Below are 18,944 nucleotides of genomic sequence, written 5' to 3'. Positions count from 1 at the left end.
CCCCGCAGACGGACGCCCACCCGCGCCCGGGTCCCGCAGACAGACGCCCACCCGCGCCCGGGTCCCCGCAGACACCCACCCCCATGTCCCTGCAGACAGGCGCCCACCGGCGCCCACCCGCGCCCAGGTCCCCGCAGACACCCACCCCCGTGTCCCTGCAGACAGACGCCCACCCGCGCCCGGGTCCCCGCAGACAGACGCTCACCCGCACCCAGGTCCCCGCAGACACCCACCCCCGTGTCCCTGCAGACAGGCGCCCACCCGCGCCCGGGTCCCCGCAGACAGACGCCCACCCCCATGTCCCTGCAGACAGACGCCCACCCGCGCCCAGGTCCTGCAGACAGACACCCACCGCACATCCCTGCTCCTCCTCTCAGCGCCACGGCAAATGACGGCCGTCCAAAGCAAGGACGTGAATTCAAACGTTTAGTCATAATTTAAGGCTTTTTCCCATCTGAGCCCTTTTGGGGAAATGCTTATTCCGGAATAAACGTGTCTTTGCTAGGTGTAGTTTGTGTTGCTTAGGAGACACCTGGAACCAAGGGCAAGCCAAGAGCTGTGTCCCACCAGTCATCCAGATGTTGCTCCAGGGAGGGAAGCACCTCCCGCACGCGTGTACACAAACCCCAACGGCGTCACTGTCCCCGACAGTCCCCGAGGCAACCTACACCAACCTCGACAAACTAGAAAACCCAACGACATTCCAGAGAGCGAGCACGCAAGAGAGTCACAACGTAGCACTTAAACTTCTGTTCACACGAGAAGCTGATACCATTACGCATCTTCAACTGGAAAAACCTCTTCGATGTGTACAAGGCCAAGGTGTCATCACAGGACACTCGTATGTCGTTGTTTGTCAACAGCGTTTTGACACGCTGGAAAACACGTTCCCATGGTATGTGGAAGCTCATTCTCCAACCAAACTGCTCCACTGCCACAGCTCAGGACAGGCCCATCACTACGGGAACTGGTCTTTGAACTGATCAAACCAGTAAAAGCCTGGAGCGAGGCTCGTCAGCAATTAAAGACCTTTTGTCAAAAATGAAAGCGTGCAACCGTCACCTTTACGAGCGTTAAGTCCACACGCTGAATTCAACTGACACCAACAAACGCAAGGTTTCGGTTAACCTATGCTAAACGTTTGTTATTCTGTGGGATACCTAATGCAAAATGAATTGCAGCCAAAGGGATAGATCTCAAAGGAGTCACGCTGCAACGCTCAGGATTTTAGCTGGCCTGCAAGTAGAAAAAAAACATTTTATGATACACTTGTATTGGTCAAAAATCTGTGCTGGACAACAGCATGACTTGGCAGATTTTTAGTTGGTCTTGTGCAAAGGCCTGAAAACAAAAACTTGGGTTTCCCACCCTATCTTTACCTCCAAAAAGATCCCTTTACTACTGTCCCTCATTTTTGTTATAGCTCATGGCAATTGAAGTACTAGAACTGTAGCTAGGAAACATAAACTTTGAATTAAATTTAGGCAAGGGTATTGTGGTTATACAAAAAAAACAAGCTATGATTGAATTACTCCTGGAGAAATGATCTCCTATCTTTCCAAAGCACAGAATGATTTACATACCAATTGATTCAAATAGTATTTCTGGATCCTTAGGCATGAATAGACACATTATAAACATCCTTAAGAAAACAGCATACATGGAACTTTAAATATATCTCAGATATATAAAAACAAGGTAGCACTGGAAATTGTGAGACTGACCAAAACAACATGTGGTTGCTGAAATTTCAAAACAAAAGATGTGCCACCAAATCACGAACTCCTCAATGTTTAGATTTTTATTACAAGTACAAGCTTAACTCCTATACAGCTGACAGGCATTTCCGTAGAAGAGACAGATCTGGTTTTTCCTTTAACCGACATTCTATTGTTTCTCCAAACCTGAGAGGAATAACTCTATTCGAAGTTCATGCCAACTGAGTCCTGATTGCTTAACACACCCAAGCCCAAACCAGCAACAGCTCAAGTTAATTCTCTCAAGCAGCCCTGCACCAGATCCAGACGGAAGTGGCCACCAAAGGGCGTAAGTGGCAACTGGAAGGTAACTGGGCTGACACACACCTACTTGCTGCCCCAAGCGCCCAACCAGCCTACCGAGGACCAGCACTTCTAAATGACATTAAAACATGTGGTTCAGGTGGCTGAGGTCAGAGAGATTGAAAATATTTCTGTGTTGTGGAGACTTCTCCCACTCCATGCGGTGACACAATACAACCTCATCTAAGACTATTAAAAGGTATTCAAGAAATCATTCGAAGTTACACCGAGAACTCTTGGGAAAACTACTGTTTGTAAAAGCTAATTAAACTTTTATCACCACGTGATCAAAACTAATCAAACACAGGATCTAGAGGTTCAGGCACACTGACAGCAAGACAACGTCATACTTCTTGTACCATGATTCACAGATGTACGTTAGGTTTAATTTCAGTTGATCGTACACAATTGTGGCCCTTTGTACTCCCTGAAAATGAAATGTATTCTTCTTAATTTATATGAACATATGGAAATGTGATTGTGAGACAGGTGGAAAATAAATGTTAGCCACGCACAGCTAAAGTAGTGTCACATTTTATGCCACTGATGAAGCAACACATTTCAGTCAAATAACGGTAGTGACATTTTAATCTATTTCTTCATTAATAACTAGGGTCATTTGCGCCAAGACAGAGGATTATATTTGGTAGAACTTTTGTGTACTGTAATCCTCTGCTCATGGAGACAAAAAAGTGGGAAGATGAGAAAGTGGGTAGAAAGAGTCCTGCTATAAGAAAAACTGGAACAAATTCACCTCTTCCCAGGCCTAGAATTTGTACCAGCAATGGTGACCCTGGGGTAACATCCCAGGATACTCCTCCTGCCAATGGATTTTTTTTTTTTTTTTTTTAAAACTTGTGCCACGAGACATCCCTCTCACATCGTAATTTTCTTAATATAGTGTATTTATCTGGTACAACAGTTCATGGTTTTTTTCCTTTCGACATTAGTTCCTCCCACACAGACCTCTATCCAAAGGCTTTTATTTTCTCCTCAATATTGTAAATGTCAGGTTCTTAAAACTTTGGTATTATGAAGCACTTCTCCACTGAGAGATCGCCACTGATCCGACAGATTCAGTAGTTATATTAATACTTTTAAAAAACCTTGTCTGAAAAGCAGCTATTGTCTATTTTGCTTTGTTTCACGATTTTTTTTAACCTGTGCAGCCAGCTTTACAAGTTTTCCACTCAGCAATACTTTCCATCCACCTATGACTGTCAAAAACATGAAGTATTTTTCCTGCAGGTGTCCATTAATGCCTGGAGCGAGTCCCCATGTCTCTCCTCCTACCTTTCAGTGGCTGGAAGCCTGAAGATTAACAGCCGTAGCCATGATTGCCAAAGTCCTACCAGGAACAGATGCCTCTCAAAGGGATTGTCTAGATTGTTTTACCTAGAGTTTGCTTTCTGTCCCCAGTAGGGACATGACCTTAATTCATTGGGCTGGCTTTCATCCACGCTCCCCACCATGAGCATGGCAATCTGGAGTTGCTAAAAGCTTTATTATTGCACACAGATGGTGTGCAAATTCTCAAAAGTAATTTGTGGAAGCATCACAATGGTGAAACTTAGGCACTACTGCAACAACAAAAGGACAGAGTACAAAACCCCAGCTAACGCTTATCAAAGAAATAAGGAGCAAATAATTAATAAATACTGTCATGATGACTGGAATGCAACCAGCACACCTCGAGGCACAATTTCAATGCCGTTTTTAATGCACAAATTAGATTCGAAGAGACCTAGACACAGCCTTCACTGGTAGAACGCAACAGAAGACGTTTCCTTTTCAATCATTCAGTAGCCACACATCAACAATAAGCAGAAAGTATCCTTGCAGCAGTTAATTTGCAAAAGAAAGCAAAAAAAACACAGATTCTCCAAGCACCAGGGGCCAGAACTGCACAGGAAAGCAAACACCAGAAGAAATACTGGGGCGCCTGCATCCAATACCCTGCGCACGAGGAAAAAAAAAAAAAAAAAAAATATCCCTGAAAGAGGCCAGAAGCTTTTGAAGCAGCTGTCAACACAGATCCTTATTAATTTGGGACTGTGCTGCCGCATGGGGTCATGAAAAGCCTGACAGAAATCAAATGCAGCTACAGGAATAGAGGTCAACATTAAGAGAGAAGGGGCACTGGATTAGGAGTACTCAAACAGGCTTACTGCATCTCCTACTTGCACTGAAGAGCAAAGGTTTTACATCAACTCCTTGTGCTTCTGCACTACGCCACAGCAGTTATTCTCAGATATACCATTTTCAATGCATGGTAATGCAAATAATTGCACACTTGCCAGAGAACGCTTCGTATTAGTGACATGCAAAACATGACAAAGCATTACCAGGATGGTAAAGCAATATATTATAAGAGACCCTCGCCTTCACATAATTAACAAATATATTTTTTTTTCCCACTTTTACTCCTGTGCATTGCTGCGTATTGACTGTAACTGAGCTGCTGTTTTCAGAGCAGCCAAGAATTAGTCACATTAAAACTACAAAATTGTCAAATAATCTATAAAAGACATGAAAATAAAAAATGAAAGCCAAAGTGCAACCCAGCATTATTGTACTGTTAGCATACACTATATACAATGGGTCTGCAAATGTTATCTTCCTGGGTCTTGAATTCATGTTCCCATCAGTCTCCCAAACAATTTTGTATTCTTTGCCTATTTGCATCTTCAGCACTTTCACACGGCCACTGATAACCTTTTTCAAACCCTTACGCTTCTTCCACTGCCTGCAGATTGAAGAAATCACAGTTCCACTGTGAACCAACCAGACACTTCTGCTCTCAAAGCATCCATCTCCGTCCATTCTACAGAAACAGTCATAGCCTATTTTCATACAATTTACATTTAAGTCACAATAGGGCAAACAGCCTCAACAATGGTCTAATGTGGCACTTCCCGATTAAAAGAGACTTCATTTTCATTTGCTTGAGCTGGTTGTTATAGCATGCTGGTAGTATACTGCAGACCTCATATGATTACAGTAGAGCCTGAAAATGGTCATTTTCATTTCTCATTTTCTTTCATTGTTTAATTCCTTAATTAGTTTCCACGCTGAATGACCAGTGCAGGTATAGCCAGTCCTTTTGCTGCTGGATCAGCCTACTCTCCCTTTTACTTGGGCTCTAGAGATGCTTCCAACACATTAGATCCAGGTTATTTCCTTTGTCTCTGCCAAATGTAAATGAGTGGAAAGGTTTCACAGATTTAAAAATGGAATGTTACACTATTCCTTTCTAGCTCACAGAGATAGTAGCAGTACATGTCACCGACTGTGCCACAAAGAGATCATCTTTTCCATTCTGATACCAAAACATTGAAACAGAGAAACCAGTGACACTGTCAACTACTCACTAGGCAATTAAAATAACACACCAGGGTAACTGCAACACGCTCCTTGCCAGAGCACTCAACCTCCACGTTATTTGTATGATCTATTCACCATAAGAATCCAAGTTATAGCTCTACAATGCATGTACCAATATTAAGGAATTCAGATCAAGTTTCTTCTTCATTCAATAAGTGCGTGAAAGTACTTATGGTAGAACATTTTTAGCTAATCTAACATGATTCATTCAAATCACGTAGGATCCTTCCTGCATGATTCCAGCAGAAACTGAGTTTACAAAAGCCCTCTTGCCCTCAGAATAAGGTCTTTAATTGCTCCTTGCGAATCTGTGCCATCAGAATATAGATATACAAAGGCTGATTCAGTTGTTTTGCTTTTTTAACTGGTGAATAATTAATTTCTGTTATATTTGTACTAAAGTTGCATCATTAATAATTTCTAATATAGTCCTTCTAGACTTGCATGCTTGATGAAAGCAGTAAAATACAATGTGTCTATACAGATAATGGTCAAATCCAAATGAACACATCAGTTTTCTGAATAAGGAAGTGACATTTCATTTTGTGACCCATTTGTTATCTAGAACTCTGAGAAACACCGAATGATGTCTGTATATGCAACTCTTATTCTCCTTTCCTGCGTTACTGAGGTCAGCATTCAAGATGAGAAGTTAAAAAACTGCTGTCTAGTGCAAAAATGTCCAAAGTGTTCTGGTTTTTCCTATTAAAAAAAGGCTGCAGTTTCAACTCGCGTTGGATTTTTAGCATAAATGTTAAGACAATACAGCAAAATTCAGCTTCCATTCAGGAAAGCCAAACAAGCAAAGGAAATGAGCTCCCTTAATCTCTGTCAATCATGAAAGCAATTAATAGAATACTAATTTTTGACAAACTAACTCAGATGAATGAAACAGAAGTAGGACTATTAAAAAGAAAGCACTCCACGTAGAGATAATGCCACAACTAGCACTGCATGTTAGGGTTTTTTGTTGGAGGGAGGATTGAATTATACTCACCAGCTGATACATGATATTCAGATACACTCATGAACCTTTAAGCAAGAGGGTACACACTCAGAAGTCTCTGTATTTCCATTCCTTAATATATGGGGGGAAAAAAAAAGATGAAAAAAGCATTCTACCTTTGTGATGAGAATTCGGTACTTCTCCACCAGGTGATCGTTATTATGACACCCTGCCAGCAGCTGCCACACTTCTCCTCTGAGGGCCTCAGGGACACCACTTCTCACCAGCGCTGACAATGTCTTTGGCCTCACACTCAAGTTGAGGTGCCTGGGTGTAGCCAAATAAATGAGTACATGAGCAACAACTGATGCGTAACATCAAAACGTGTCAAATGACAGGAATTTCAAGACAGTCCATATGTTGCCAGAGTAAGTGAAATTCAAGTTATGAAAAAACACAGATTTGGAGAAGCACTTTCCAAACTATTTCCTTGATTCCCACTGAATTTAAATATAATATAAATATATAAAACACTCAACGAACCAAAACACTCCAGCAAAAACTAGAACTGGCAGATAGATACCCCACTGTGTAAGATTCCAAGCTCAAACTACACCAAAATGAGAATTAGTTTGCAGAAGCATATACTGCTCTCTAGAATCCCTACACCCGAGCAGGCAGGTAACCTTCCAGGTGAGGGAGGGAAAGAAGGCAGGCACAGAGAGCTATGAAAAAAAAAAAAAAAAAAATCATCTCACATGGTTATCTAACTACATCCATGCATTTAAGCAGCTTCCACTGTACACGCTAGTCCCATCTAAACAGTTTTTTTTCAAGTGAGACTGGTGACAGCTCATAAATTACAGCCCTGGAAGTTGTAAAAACTAAACCTACATGTAATTTATGCAGTTACAGAAAGTTAAGCTGAACAGTCCGTTCGTGGTTTATACATAAAATCCCCAAAAGACAGAGGCCTTAAATCAAAGAAATTACAATTTTTTCTGCAGTTACTAAGAAACAAACTTCCAGGTAAAATCATTAAGAGGACTGATAGACAAAGCCAGGCAAAAAACTGAACTTAAATCATATTGATCACATTCTCTTCTTACCAATAAATGGGTATTTAATAATGTTTGCTAGCAGTCTAACAGATATGTGGAATTTTACACAGACTGGGACTCTTTGTTGCCTTTCTCCAGTCTACAGTGGTCCAACAGAGTAATCTGGAGACTAGCAATGCCGGACATTTAGATCAGTATATAATTGCACAGAACCTAGTACCGTAATGTCCTCCTTCACTTTGCTTTCTCTAAACAAAATCAACTATAATAAAAATATTTATATAATACTTACATTTATATCTCTATACATTCCTATCTATAGACTTATAGATTATATATTTATAGAGCAGTTATTATACCTTTATAATATATAAATATTTATATAAAATACTTGTTCTATACAAAATATCCAAATTCTTTGTAAAGGCCTATAAAACTGCTTTGCCTTAATCTCGGATCAGTATAAAGTACAATAGTAATTCCAATGAATACAGCCATGAACTGTAAGGCTGTACACTAAAAGCCACACACTAGATTCTTCCAAACTATTTTGAAATGAGAAAACTGTGTGACTCAGCAGTTACGAAATGTGAGCCAAATATTATTTAGAAATCACAAAATACCAATGCATATTTAATTGCTACACAAATCTAATTACAGGATTCTAAAAAACTAGCATGAAACTACATGAACTCTGATTTTTATCATTTTCAATCCTCTTACATTAAAAGCTCAAGGATCATTACTTCCAAATACTCATTTTTAGTTAAGAAGGAAAGCCCTTTAACACATATTAAAGTTGTTGCCAGCATTAGCACACAAGCACTTCATATCCTCTTAGAGCTGCCAAAACATTTTCAATGGGAGTCAGGTGGCTTAATTATCCTTGAGCCCTTGGAAGGATTACAAAAAAAATTCAAGTTGAAAGAAACTTTCTCACAGCACCAGATGCATAGGGCTCATCTGTTAAAGATGTTGCTACAAGTCTAGCAGAGGGAGGGAAAAGGGATCATGTATCATTTTACCACAGCCTTCCCCTTCTTACGAATGTGTCCCTTTCTGATGTCCGCTTTCCTACCAAATTAGCACAATGTGTTAGTGCAAAACCAAACTCGAAGTAAAAGTATTTACTCAAATAAGTACCAAGTAGTTGCAAAAAATAAAATAAAAAAAAGCTAAATTGTTATAACCTTAATTTAAAGAGAATCCTGGCTAAGTGGTCACATCAATACTTTTCCTCATCTAAAGCACATGACTTGCTCTAATCTCTGCTGTCCTACTCCTGCGATCTAATATTCTATTTGGATCTTTGATTTTGCTGCACACCCCTTGCCGGGCTCTTCGGTAACATCAGGAAGCAGAAGGCAACAGCTAAAGCCAGAGTCAAAATGTAGCGTATCTGAGCTCAATCTGATGTTGTGCCTGTCATCCCCCTTTGTGGGAGGAAAAAAAAAAATACTGAGTTTTGCAGTAATCAGCATCACTTTCTTAGAACTGCTCAGGCTACTTCAAGATGAATAAAAGATCCTTCATGAAAGGAGGACAGGTGTTGCATTAGCAGCTTGACTGTCAAGAAACACTCTCGTAACTTGGCATTTTCTAGGAAAAAAACAGAAGAGCTCATGTACTTCCTTCTTGGCAAGCTCTGGAGCCATCTTCCTTTAGATAAGGGAGGAAAAGCATCTTCGCTATCCAAGTACAAATCTCCCATATTCTTAAGCCACAGTTACTAAGATATGACAGCTGCAGGAAAAATTGGCTGTGAACTACATCAGAATTACAAAGGGGAATGGAAGTGATCTATGCAAAATAAAGACAAAGGAAGCGCTGCATTTTCTTTAAACTATTTAGTTTAGGTTTTTGTTTCACAAAATCCCAGTGAAAGTCAGAGATAAGCAAAATACTCATCTTAAGTGATAACCACCTAAAGACACAGCATAAGTGAATTTCTATACAGTATTTAAGCATGCACTCAAAAATGAAAATACTTAAAACACCGTCTGAAGAAATTAAAAGCACTAAGGGGTGTTGTGGAGATGAAAGAGGACTAAATCCATACTAATCTCATCTCAGCTGGCTTCTGGAAATAACAAAAATTCCGAGCAGAAGGAGCAAACAGATTGAGAATATTCAGAATTGTAATTTTCAGAATGTGATTTTGCCACTTACCATTTGGACAGCAGCTCTCCCCACGTCTCAAGAATTTTTTCTGCACACTCTTTGGAAACATCTCCAGAACCACTTAAGAGTGGTTCATCATTGTCTGCCAACAGAACAGAGGAGATGCTATGAGATCAACAGCCATCACGCCACCTCTACAGATTTAAACATTGCTCTCCTAACTGTATCAGTGTGTGGCAAGAACTACTCCTCATGTATGGATGCAGTGCTTGCACGCTCAACGCAGACAAGGCAGAAGCAGACTCTTCTCAGAGGCACGCAGTGATGTGACAAGACACAGAAGACAAGCGGCAACACGTGAAATTCTGGTTAAAAGTCAGGAAACCATTTTACCATGAGAGTGGCCAAACTGATACAAGGGCCCAGAGAGGTTGTGGAAGCTTTGCCGTTGGAGATGGTCAAAACACAACAGGACAAGGCCTTGAAGAATCTGGCTGGACTGACACTGGGTGGGAGGCACGGTCAGAGACCTCCAGAGGTCCCTTCTCACAGAGGTAATTCTATTATTCTACCCCAAACTTTTGGAAGACTACAAAAATTCTCAAATAGCACAACTTTCCATATGTGAAAAGCTGCGATACTATAAAAATAAAAAAGACAATAAAATCAACATGGTTCAACTGAGCAGCTGCAGATCGATGAAAATCCACCAGGTATTTTACTGGTTTGTACTTTTACTTTGAAAGCTGGTACTTTTGATAACTTCCTTGGCTTAAATTAAACAGCTTTTTGAATGAAACGCATTCAAAAATGCAGTGGAGGGGGAGGATTAGCATAATCAGAGTAACTCTTTTTGAAACCAATACTGATGTACTCCCAGATATTTTTAAACACTCAGAGCAAGTATCATATACAAAACCTACATTTCATTGATATAGTAGTCAACATTGGTTTTGCACTATTGAGGAAATACATTTTTTTTCATTAAATCTATGCTTTCTCAACTGACACCTGAACTTGTCGGCTAACTCTCGCAATGCTGCAAGTCGCATCAACTGTAAACAAAATACATATATGTTCCTGGTCTAGAAAAGAATACCACTGTGGTTTAGCACAGTGCTTAGAGATTGCTAATGAATAACACTTTGCAAAGGAGTTAATTTTCAAACCAACCTTCCCTTCCTCCCCCCTCCCCACCTAAAAAGGGAAATTAAAGCACAGAAGTGAAACAATTCACTTAAGGCCACATAGAAGGCCAGCAGAAAAAGTGAAAAAGCAGAAACTCAAGTCATCTACATTTCACCTCCGAGCTGTAAGGCCAGATGTTTATATACTCAGAACTAGTCCATATTTTGGTTTAAGAGAATTTTTAAAAAGCAGAAAAAAAGCTCTTGAAAATGCATTAAATTTCAAGTTGGGCAGGTCCTGGTAATAGTTTTATGTATTACAGATGTCTATACTCGCCTCTTCACTAAAACATGCTTGCTTGCTTATATTTCCAAATAATATCAGCTTCTCATTTTTACTCTCAAATCTGTTCACAGCTGCTCAGGGAGGGGCAGAAGCTACATGATAATCCCAAATTTTTAGCAGCCTCTTTTCACTTTGTTCCAAATATATCACACTGGAGGCTTCATGAGGCCCGGGCTGAGAAAAGCATACACAGAAGTGTCAGACAAGGGAGAGGCTGATCCAGGAATGCGGGGGTACTGGTTATCGAATACTCACAGCATTAAAGCAAGGGGGGGAAAAAAAAAAAAATCAGTAGGCCAGATTCTGACTGGAAAGGATTCGACATGTTTCATAACTGTGTTACTTACTGACTGCCCTTTCTTTCAAAGTACACAAAGCATACAATCCACCTCTTACCTTCCTCTTCATCATCCTCTGGAGGAGAAGGGATCATCGAGCCCTGCGACCCAGACTGGGGCAGACGAAGAGAGGGGCTTGCTGTAGTTTTTCTCCTCTCCCTTTCCGATTCACTTTCTAGGCACACAACTTCATATAACGTGTCCGAGTTATTCTTTCTGTCCTTTTGCTTTATCTAGGAAACAAGAAGTTTAATTTTACTGAGAAAAGCTATACCAACACCCAGATTACTTCATAAGGCTCTACCTTCTCTTTTTGGAATAGGAGAGCTGAGAAACAATTTTCATCACATTCTACAGTGAGGAGTGTTCAATCCTTGCAGCACGCTTAATGCATCGTGCAGGCCTACAAGTGTTTCTGTCCCTAATGCCCTAGAAGAAGCTGTAAGCATGCTGCACCCAGAAGGCATGAGTATCTGTTACAGACGGAGCAGAAGTGTCATTCGGGTCTGCCATGCATAAGTAGCTCATCTTTTCAACCATAAATGGACTGGACACAAACACACAGATTTTTAAAGCTGTAAATGCATCTGTCCAACAAATGGTCTAAGAGAGGAAGGTTCCTTAATATGAAGCAACTCTGCCTTTATTTAAAGATTAGCAGAAAATTAAAAGCAAAACCTTTAAAATTATGTCTGATTTCTTCCTTTAACTTCCTGGGGATACTGATGGTGGCAAAAGGAGAGTTTTAATAAAAATTGCTCATTTTCCCACCATGGCAACTGTCTTTAACAATGCTTCCAAGTCATATATCTGTGTATACATTGCTGCAGGAACACAATTTGTTGAGTCCCAAAGTGCATTATGTGGCTCTGTTTTCTCCTTAATTTTCAATGCTTTGATGCCTTCCTTTCCTTTAAAGGAAGATTTTTCTTTGTGAAGTGGTTCTAAAATTTTAATACAGTCTACGGATTTAGAACTTTTTTTTTCATAAATGAATAAAAATAGAGAGTAGAAAAGGAAAGGTGAAGAAAAGATGGAAATAAGATTTGTAATTATACTCTACACTAAGCTCCCAGTGCTCAATTTTATCCTTTGGAGTATTAAAAATGAAGAGAAATGCATCAAAACTAAAAATGACTAAATCACTAAATGTAATCTGAGCAAATGAAATCCCTCTGCTTTCACCATTTCCGAATAAAGAAACACTGCCAATGTAAGATAAGCCAATTCTACACAGCTGTATTTTTAATAGGCTAATCATGACTCCATAGAAACAGGTTTCCCTTCCAGGCTTATCAGGCAGTACATTCTATATTTGTTGCTTCCACTATGAATTTTGATAATCTTCCATTAGTAAACACTGGAAGTTGGATAACCTGACAGTGCCTGTGGAAAAAAGAGAACTAGCTAAAAATAAGTCACAATGCCTGCGAATTTGGTAAGACAAAGGATACAGAATTAGCTAAGTAAGATAAGCTTCCTTTAAACTGCCAAACAGAAAAAGGCACCTTTTGGAGGCTGTAGAATATTTATAGCCCAACAGCCTTAACTGTTCAACATCTCCATGCTCCACCTCAAAAATATCCTAAATAAAAAGACTGATCTCATCCGTGAAGAATTTTTACACCTTGAATTTTGAAGGAAATTCTGAAGGAAAGTTTCCAAACTGTTTACTCATATTTCATATAAAAAAAATAGTTCATACACAAAAAAGAATCCTTAGTGAACTTCATCTTTATTACTACCAAGATGCCATTATTTACTCGCACTTGAAGACAAGTGCAAAAAGAACTAAGAAAAGCCTCTTATTTCATTCAAAACCTCTCTAAAAAAGAACACATCAAGAAATCAGGACTCCGACCTTGCTTTTTTGGGCTGCGCCCAGAATTATTAAACCTTGAGTGTGCACATACATCCACATTGTCATTTGCTTCTATATAGTTCTATTTTTTTAAACAGGACTTTCATTTCAGAACAGTAATTTCTAAAGCAGGAGAATGGCAGCTACTTCAAGTACATCATCCCTTTAACAGCGTGGACCTTCAACTTTCCAGCCTTATTTTGAGACCAGGTTACTGCCCTGTACTGTTACTATGAACATCCTGGACAGAAATAATCCTTTCCTTTTAAGTAGATAGGATAAAAAAGTAAGTTGGAAAAAACAGTAAAAGTTTTTAACAAGTTCTAGGGATTTTTTTGTGGTTGCTTGGATTTTTTTTCCCCAGGGGAAACTTGGGGTATGTGTGAAATCTCTGCTTCCAACCATGTACAAGGGGAAAAGTACACTTTCACAAAAAAATATTTTTTTCTCTCATTTCAGGTGGATGTTTGCTTATCTGAAAAAAAAAAAAAAAAAAAAAGTTGGATTTGTGAGATAAAATAATTTTAGTGACATATCAGATAGCATGTCACCAGGCTTATATTAAAGCCTTTTTTTCCTCTTAACCCTTAATTTTACATACTTACCCTACTATACCCTTATGCAAGCAACTCTCAGCATAGTCGCAGTTTCCTTGTTCCTTTTACTGTTCCTTTCATTTCTGTGGTTTGGCTGGAAAAATCCATAAGCCTCTATGTAACTTCGCAGCCTCATCAAAGCTGTCAAAATTTGCTTTGAAATGAGGACATCCAGCTTTTTATGGGAACTTTAGATAGCCAGCAACAATTAGCATAATGAAGGATAGCTTTTCTAAAATTGAAGAGCATTTATTGTACCTCTTTCATTCAGGAGCAAAATGTTGAAATATGAATATTATATTAGTAAAGGTTTTACCAATCATAGGGAGAGACAACCATAGTGAAATTCTCATCCGCCAACAGGCACTAATAACTACAATTCATCTTTTCCTCCAGTGCATTTGTATTTATTCAGCATTATACCATAAACCTACCTCTCAAGTCTCAAAACAATATAATTGACCGTACCACAATTACCTTTGAAAAACAACCTTACCAAATCCCAAATTAACTGTAGATTTTATTTATTTATTTTTGAAAGTATTACCTGTTTCAATTTTAGGAAAAAATTTTCAGTCGAGCTACGTTTGCTGAAGGGCCAGAACAATCTCTCATTAGGTGAACAAACTCTGACTTTAGTCTCCAGAATGAATCGAACAGGCTCCTGAACCTCAGTTATCACCAAATCCACAGCAGTAGTCATGAACAATACTTTATCTGGAGAGAAAAAACAAAGTGATAGTATTGAGAAGTATTTCAAACAAAAAATTCTATAACTTCTTTCCTAGTAACGTGAAAGAACAAAGAAACTTTTTTGCAGAATTCAATTTTTTCCCTAATTTAACATCTCAAAAACCTAGAAGTTTCAAAACAGGAAAATAAGATGACTATGCACTATTCACTAGAGAGTAAGAAAACTTAAGTCTTCAAGCCAAGAAAATGATCTTGAGAACAAAAATTTTGTTTTTTCAAGTCCCACTGAAATGTATCAAAAATCTTCATTGAACATTACAAAGAATCTGTATACTTAACTCCACGGTGCAGATCTCTTGCCATCTAACCTGAATACATTTTAGTTGGTTTTTGGTTTTAGAAGTTACTTAGGCAACACTTAAGTCCCACCATGTTAAAGGTAGCATTTAAGACCATCTCAGCAGTGAGATTCAGAAAATTGACTATACAGTATGATCTCCCAAAAGGGGCAACTGGACGCAGTGACCTATGAGATCTCTTCTGGTACTAAATGATTAATTGTGTCCTTTAGGTAGGATGGCATTCAGTCGAGCAGCAGACTGTACCCAGCTGTACCCAGCAGCTGACTTTTATGACTTTGCCCAGTCAATTTCCATTAACTTCCCCAACCTTTGGCATGCAATGTGACAGTAGATTGAAAAGATGATAATTCAGCTGACATCTTAAAAGAAGTAATGACAGATCTGTTTCAGCACTCAAAGAGAGCAATGCAGCATCAGCTATTTTCAGATTACAGTTGGGAGTGTTTTATTTTGATAGGTGCAGGAATCCTTTTTCTTTTTTAATTAAAAACTTGGATACAGAAAAATCTGAACTGACCACAGAAACTAAGCAAAGAAGAAATCTGCAATAGTCATTTAGTGGAATTCTCGATGGGCTTCTTAAGAAGCTCTAATGGAGCGCAAAGCATCTGCATCCCGTCCCCACACCTACACAGCCTCCTACTGGGACACAGTTATTCTTACAAGGTATTATCACTGAAAACAGTTTTCTTCTAGCCTTCTATTTTGTTTAGAATTTTATGTTACATCTGGCATCCTACTTTCTGAGAATATATCCCACACTATGAGTCTTCTCGCGGGATTCATCTTAAAAGAGAAGAGAATTGATCTAATGCCCACTACGTAAGTCATTTGCCCTGGGCTAGGGATAACATCGGGCAAAGTTCATACCTTTTGGTGTTTCTTCATTTACAAATTGGAAGTGTGGAGATTTTTGATTCCAGCTCCCAGTGATCACGTATGATTTCCCATCAGAACTTTTACCCATGGACTCCTGGAAACAAGGTAAGTTTATGTATTTTTACTTAAATTAAAGTAATCTCTATGTTATGAAGTCTCAGCCCCGTAAAACTGCTACTGCACTGGCAAGAGAAGGGCAAACACCTGAAGTCCATGTGACACAGTCCTGTAACAAGAGATCATCTCTGAAGAACAGAACAGAGTTCCCATGCAATCTTTGGCCTCCTTGCTGATAACACAAAAAGGCCAATTAATACTAATTGTTATATATGTCTGTGGTAGGAACATCTGTCTAGTGAGACCTGAAGACCAATAGCTCATTTTGGAGGCGCCCGTTTGACAGCAACTTTCAGCTCACAGAGGTGTAGGTGAGATGACAGACAAGTACTTGGAAAGACTGGACTCCAAGCTGCAAAAGCTTTGCTTTTTCTGTTGCTGTTCGAGGGGGAAAAAAACACAAACCAAAAAAAAAACAGAAAAAAAAACCCAAGCCAAAAAAAAGAAACACCTTTTCGAGCTCCTTTTAAGCTGTTCTGGAAAATCCAAGGCAATCCAGTCATTCTGGCCTCATTTTGCATCATTCAGTCTCTGAATGACAGCTGCCTGAGTGGTAAAGCATTTAAACATATAAGGCTTTAATCATGAACTGAGGGGATGTAGTTCATTGCCTCTAATACAAGAAAACAAATCAGAACACTCTCTTACAAGCTGAACTTGTAAACTTGGCAGATGTTTCAAATTAACACACCTTCTACTTCACTATGATGTTTTAATACACCAGACATGTTTTATTTTATTTTAAGTAGCTATTTTATAAAATAAATTTTACTCTAAAACATCTTGAGATCCAGCTTTATTCAGCATACAAAACACACGTTATTCAGCTATTAAGAACCAAGTCAATATTTGATCTTTAGTGTTCAGCATGTCTGTCTTCCCACCAACCTTATTTTCTGGGCAATCCAAAGCCAGGTAAATAGCAAAATTATTCATGTAGTATTGGACCTTTTTGGGTACTCGCTACTGTAACAAGCATGTATGTCATAAATACTAGCAAGTTTGATTTCACAACACACTTGTGAAGTCAGATGACCTCCATCATCATTTTATAGATGGAAAAGTGAGTCCCAAAACTAAAGGGCCCACTAATTCTGTGTGATATTTGAAGCCGTTTAGGCCTCAATTTTTACAGTGATAAGTACGCTATAAAACTTTTTATGTCCAAAGCACAGCTCTTTAATATTCAGCACTTCCAAAAATAAGGTTCCATGTGTCTTATTTCAGGCCCCTAATGGAGAACAGTCATGACTGACTGCAAAATTGAGCAACTCCCTTGACCAAGCATCAGGTCGTATTCTAACTCTGTAGCAGAGGCAAGGATTCAGCCCAGTTGCCCGGAGCCTCACCCTCAATAGCATAAGCTACAGCATCAATTCCCATCAACAAGTATGCTTAAGCATCTAAATATTTTCTGTCTATCCTGAGATCACACACAATCGTAATCAAAATTATTACCGAATTTTGTTAATAAAAGATCCTTACCAAATCTAAAAGGTGCATGTCACCACTCCGAACATCTTTCCCACGGCTAAGGAGAAGGCCAAAACATCTGCAAAGCCAGGCAAAAAATTAAACTGCAAAAATTAGACTTACTCATAAAGAAACCATTAACATTCCTTAACTAAATATTCACTGTCATACATTGCAAGCAGCCCATGAATCCAGTAACAAATGTCAACAAACCTTGACATTTGAAAGCAGCATCAAGCATGTCAAACAAAACAATGTCAAGCCAATATTAAAAATGTCGAGCAAGATTTCATAAGCATATTTACAATATGATTCTACCGTGCCTACAGCAGCCTGGAAAGTTGTTCAATTATCTTTGCAAGAACAGTGTAAAACAGACACTGCTAACAAGGGTTCTCTATACCGCAGAACAGTTCGGCCTGCGTTCTTCCCTTCTTTTTTTTTTTTTTTTGAGACATATTTGCATAGAATTTACCCTTTGATACAGACAAGAATCAGAAGTGCAAGGACCTGTCTTTTATGGTTTCATTTCACAAAGACTTTTGGCCCACACCGGTATATTCCACTTCATCCTCTGGTTTACCACACTGTCCTGCATTTCATTTCAGACTGCAAAGGCTCGCAGAAGCTGTGTCTTTCCTCTGTAGTATGAGCAGCACTAAACTCTGTCAGTAGTCAAAACCCACTAGTTTATTTCTAAGCAGTGAAAGATTTGAAGTCTGAGCTCTCCCCTTCCCTACACAGATGCTTCATATTCTAGAATTCCAGACTGTGGCAGATTCAAAGCGTACGTACAACAGCGTTCTCGGATGCAACAGAGATGAAAGGAAAGCAAATTGAAATAACTCAGTCACTGATTATAGCCTCGGCATTTAAGACAAACTGGGCACTGAAAATAAAAGCAGTACCTTTTCTAAAAAAGATTTTTAAATAGGTATTTAGAGGGTAGGTATAAATAGGTATTAGTGCGACCACTGATTCCACAACCAGGTCTGTGCAAGGTTTGCCTGCGCCTGCATTGTGCCCCCTGCCACACACGCGCTGAACAAACCAGTCTGATCTTCTGCACAATCCCACTCGAGAGAGGTGTGGCGTTAAATTACACAAGCGGAGTATTCACAGAACAATTACTAATCTGCTGCCTCAGAGGAAAGAACACAAAACATCAAAGAGAGAAAGATTTTTTTAAAAAAACGATGAAATTACCTCTCAATAGCAAGTTCTTTGTTAGTTGTCTGTTGGACGTAAATCACTATCTTCTTATCAATTCCTTGGCGGAGTTTAAAGCATTGCCTGTCCTTGTCTTTGGGAACCGCACTGTTATTTACCAGGAAAGGAAAAAAAAAACATCAGAGCGTCATTTATCTGTATTCCTTGCATGTATCAAAACCAGCATCAGACACTTGGTGAAGCCAGCTTCTTACACAAAAGCACTCAAGACCTCTCTTCCTTGCACACTGCAATCAGTAACATGAAAGAAATGGCAACATAATTAGGTGATACTATTTTATCGTCATTAGGTGAAAACCAAGGACACTTAGTTTTCAAAACAAAAACTGTGTTTTTAATACTGCGTGGCT

The 18,944-nt window shown here is 39.2% G+C and overlaps 1 protein-coding gene across 3 annotated transcripts in view; it reads right to left on the bottom strand.

Moving 5' to 3' along the window:
- RABGAP1 (RAB GTPase activating protein 1) overlaps window positions 1-18,944 on the bottom strand; it is a 75,949-nt gene that overhangs the window by 37,927 nt on the left and 19,078 nt on the right. For 2 of the 3 annotated variants that reach the window (XM_075716997.1, XM_075716998.1), the window contains exons 7-13: window positions 18,571-18,681; window positions 17,377-17,443; window positions 15,766-15,868; window positions 14,388-14,557; window positions 11,442-11,616; window positions 9,621-9,714; window positions 6,567-6,717 (exon numbers count right to left, since the gene is read on the bottom strand). In XM_075716997.1, coding sequence (XP_075573112.1) covers window positions 6,567-6,717; window positions 9,621-9,714; window positions 11,442-11,616; window positions 14,388-14,557; window positions 15,766-15,868; window positions 17,377-17,443; window positions 18,571-18,681 — 871 coding nt within the window. Of the gene's footprint in view, window positions 1-6,566; window positions 6,718-9,620; window positions 9,715-11,441; window positions 11,617-14,387; window positions 14,558-15,765; window positions 15,869-16,342; window positions 16,382-17,376; window positions 17,444-18,570; window positions 18,682-18,944 lie in introns of those variants that run through there. The other variant, XM_075716999.1, reaches the window with a different exon arrangement.

Source organism: Pelecanus crispus, chromosome 9 (genome assembly GCF_030463565.1).
Source record: "Pelecanus crispus isolate bPelCri1 chromosome 9, bPelCri1.pri, whole genome shotgun sequence".
Classification (NCBI taxonomy): domain Eukaryota; kingdom Metazoa; phylum Chordata; class Aves; order Pelecaniformes; family Pelecanidae; genus Pelecanus; species Pelecanus crispus.
This window is presented reverse-complemented; position numbering and strand designations above follow the sequence as displayed.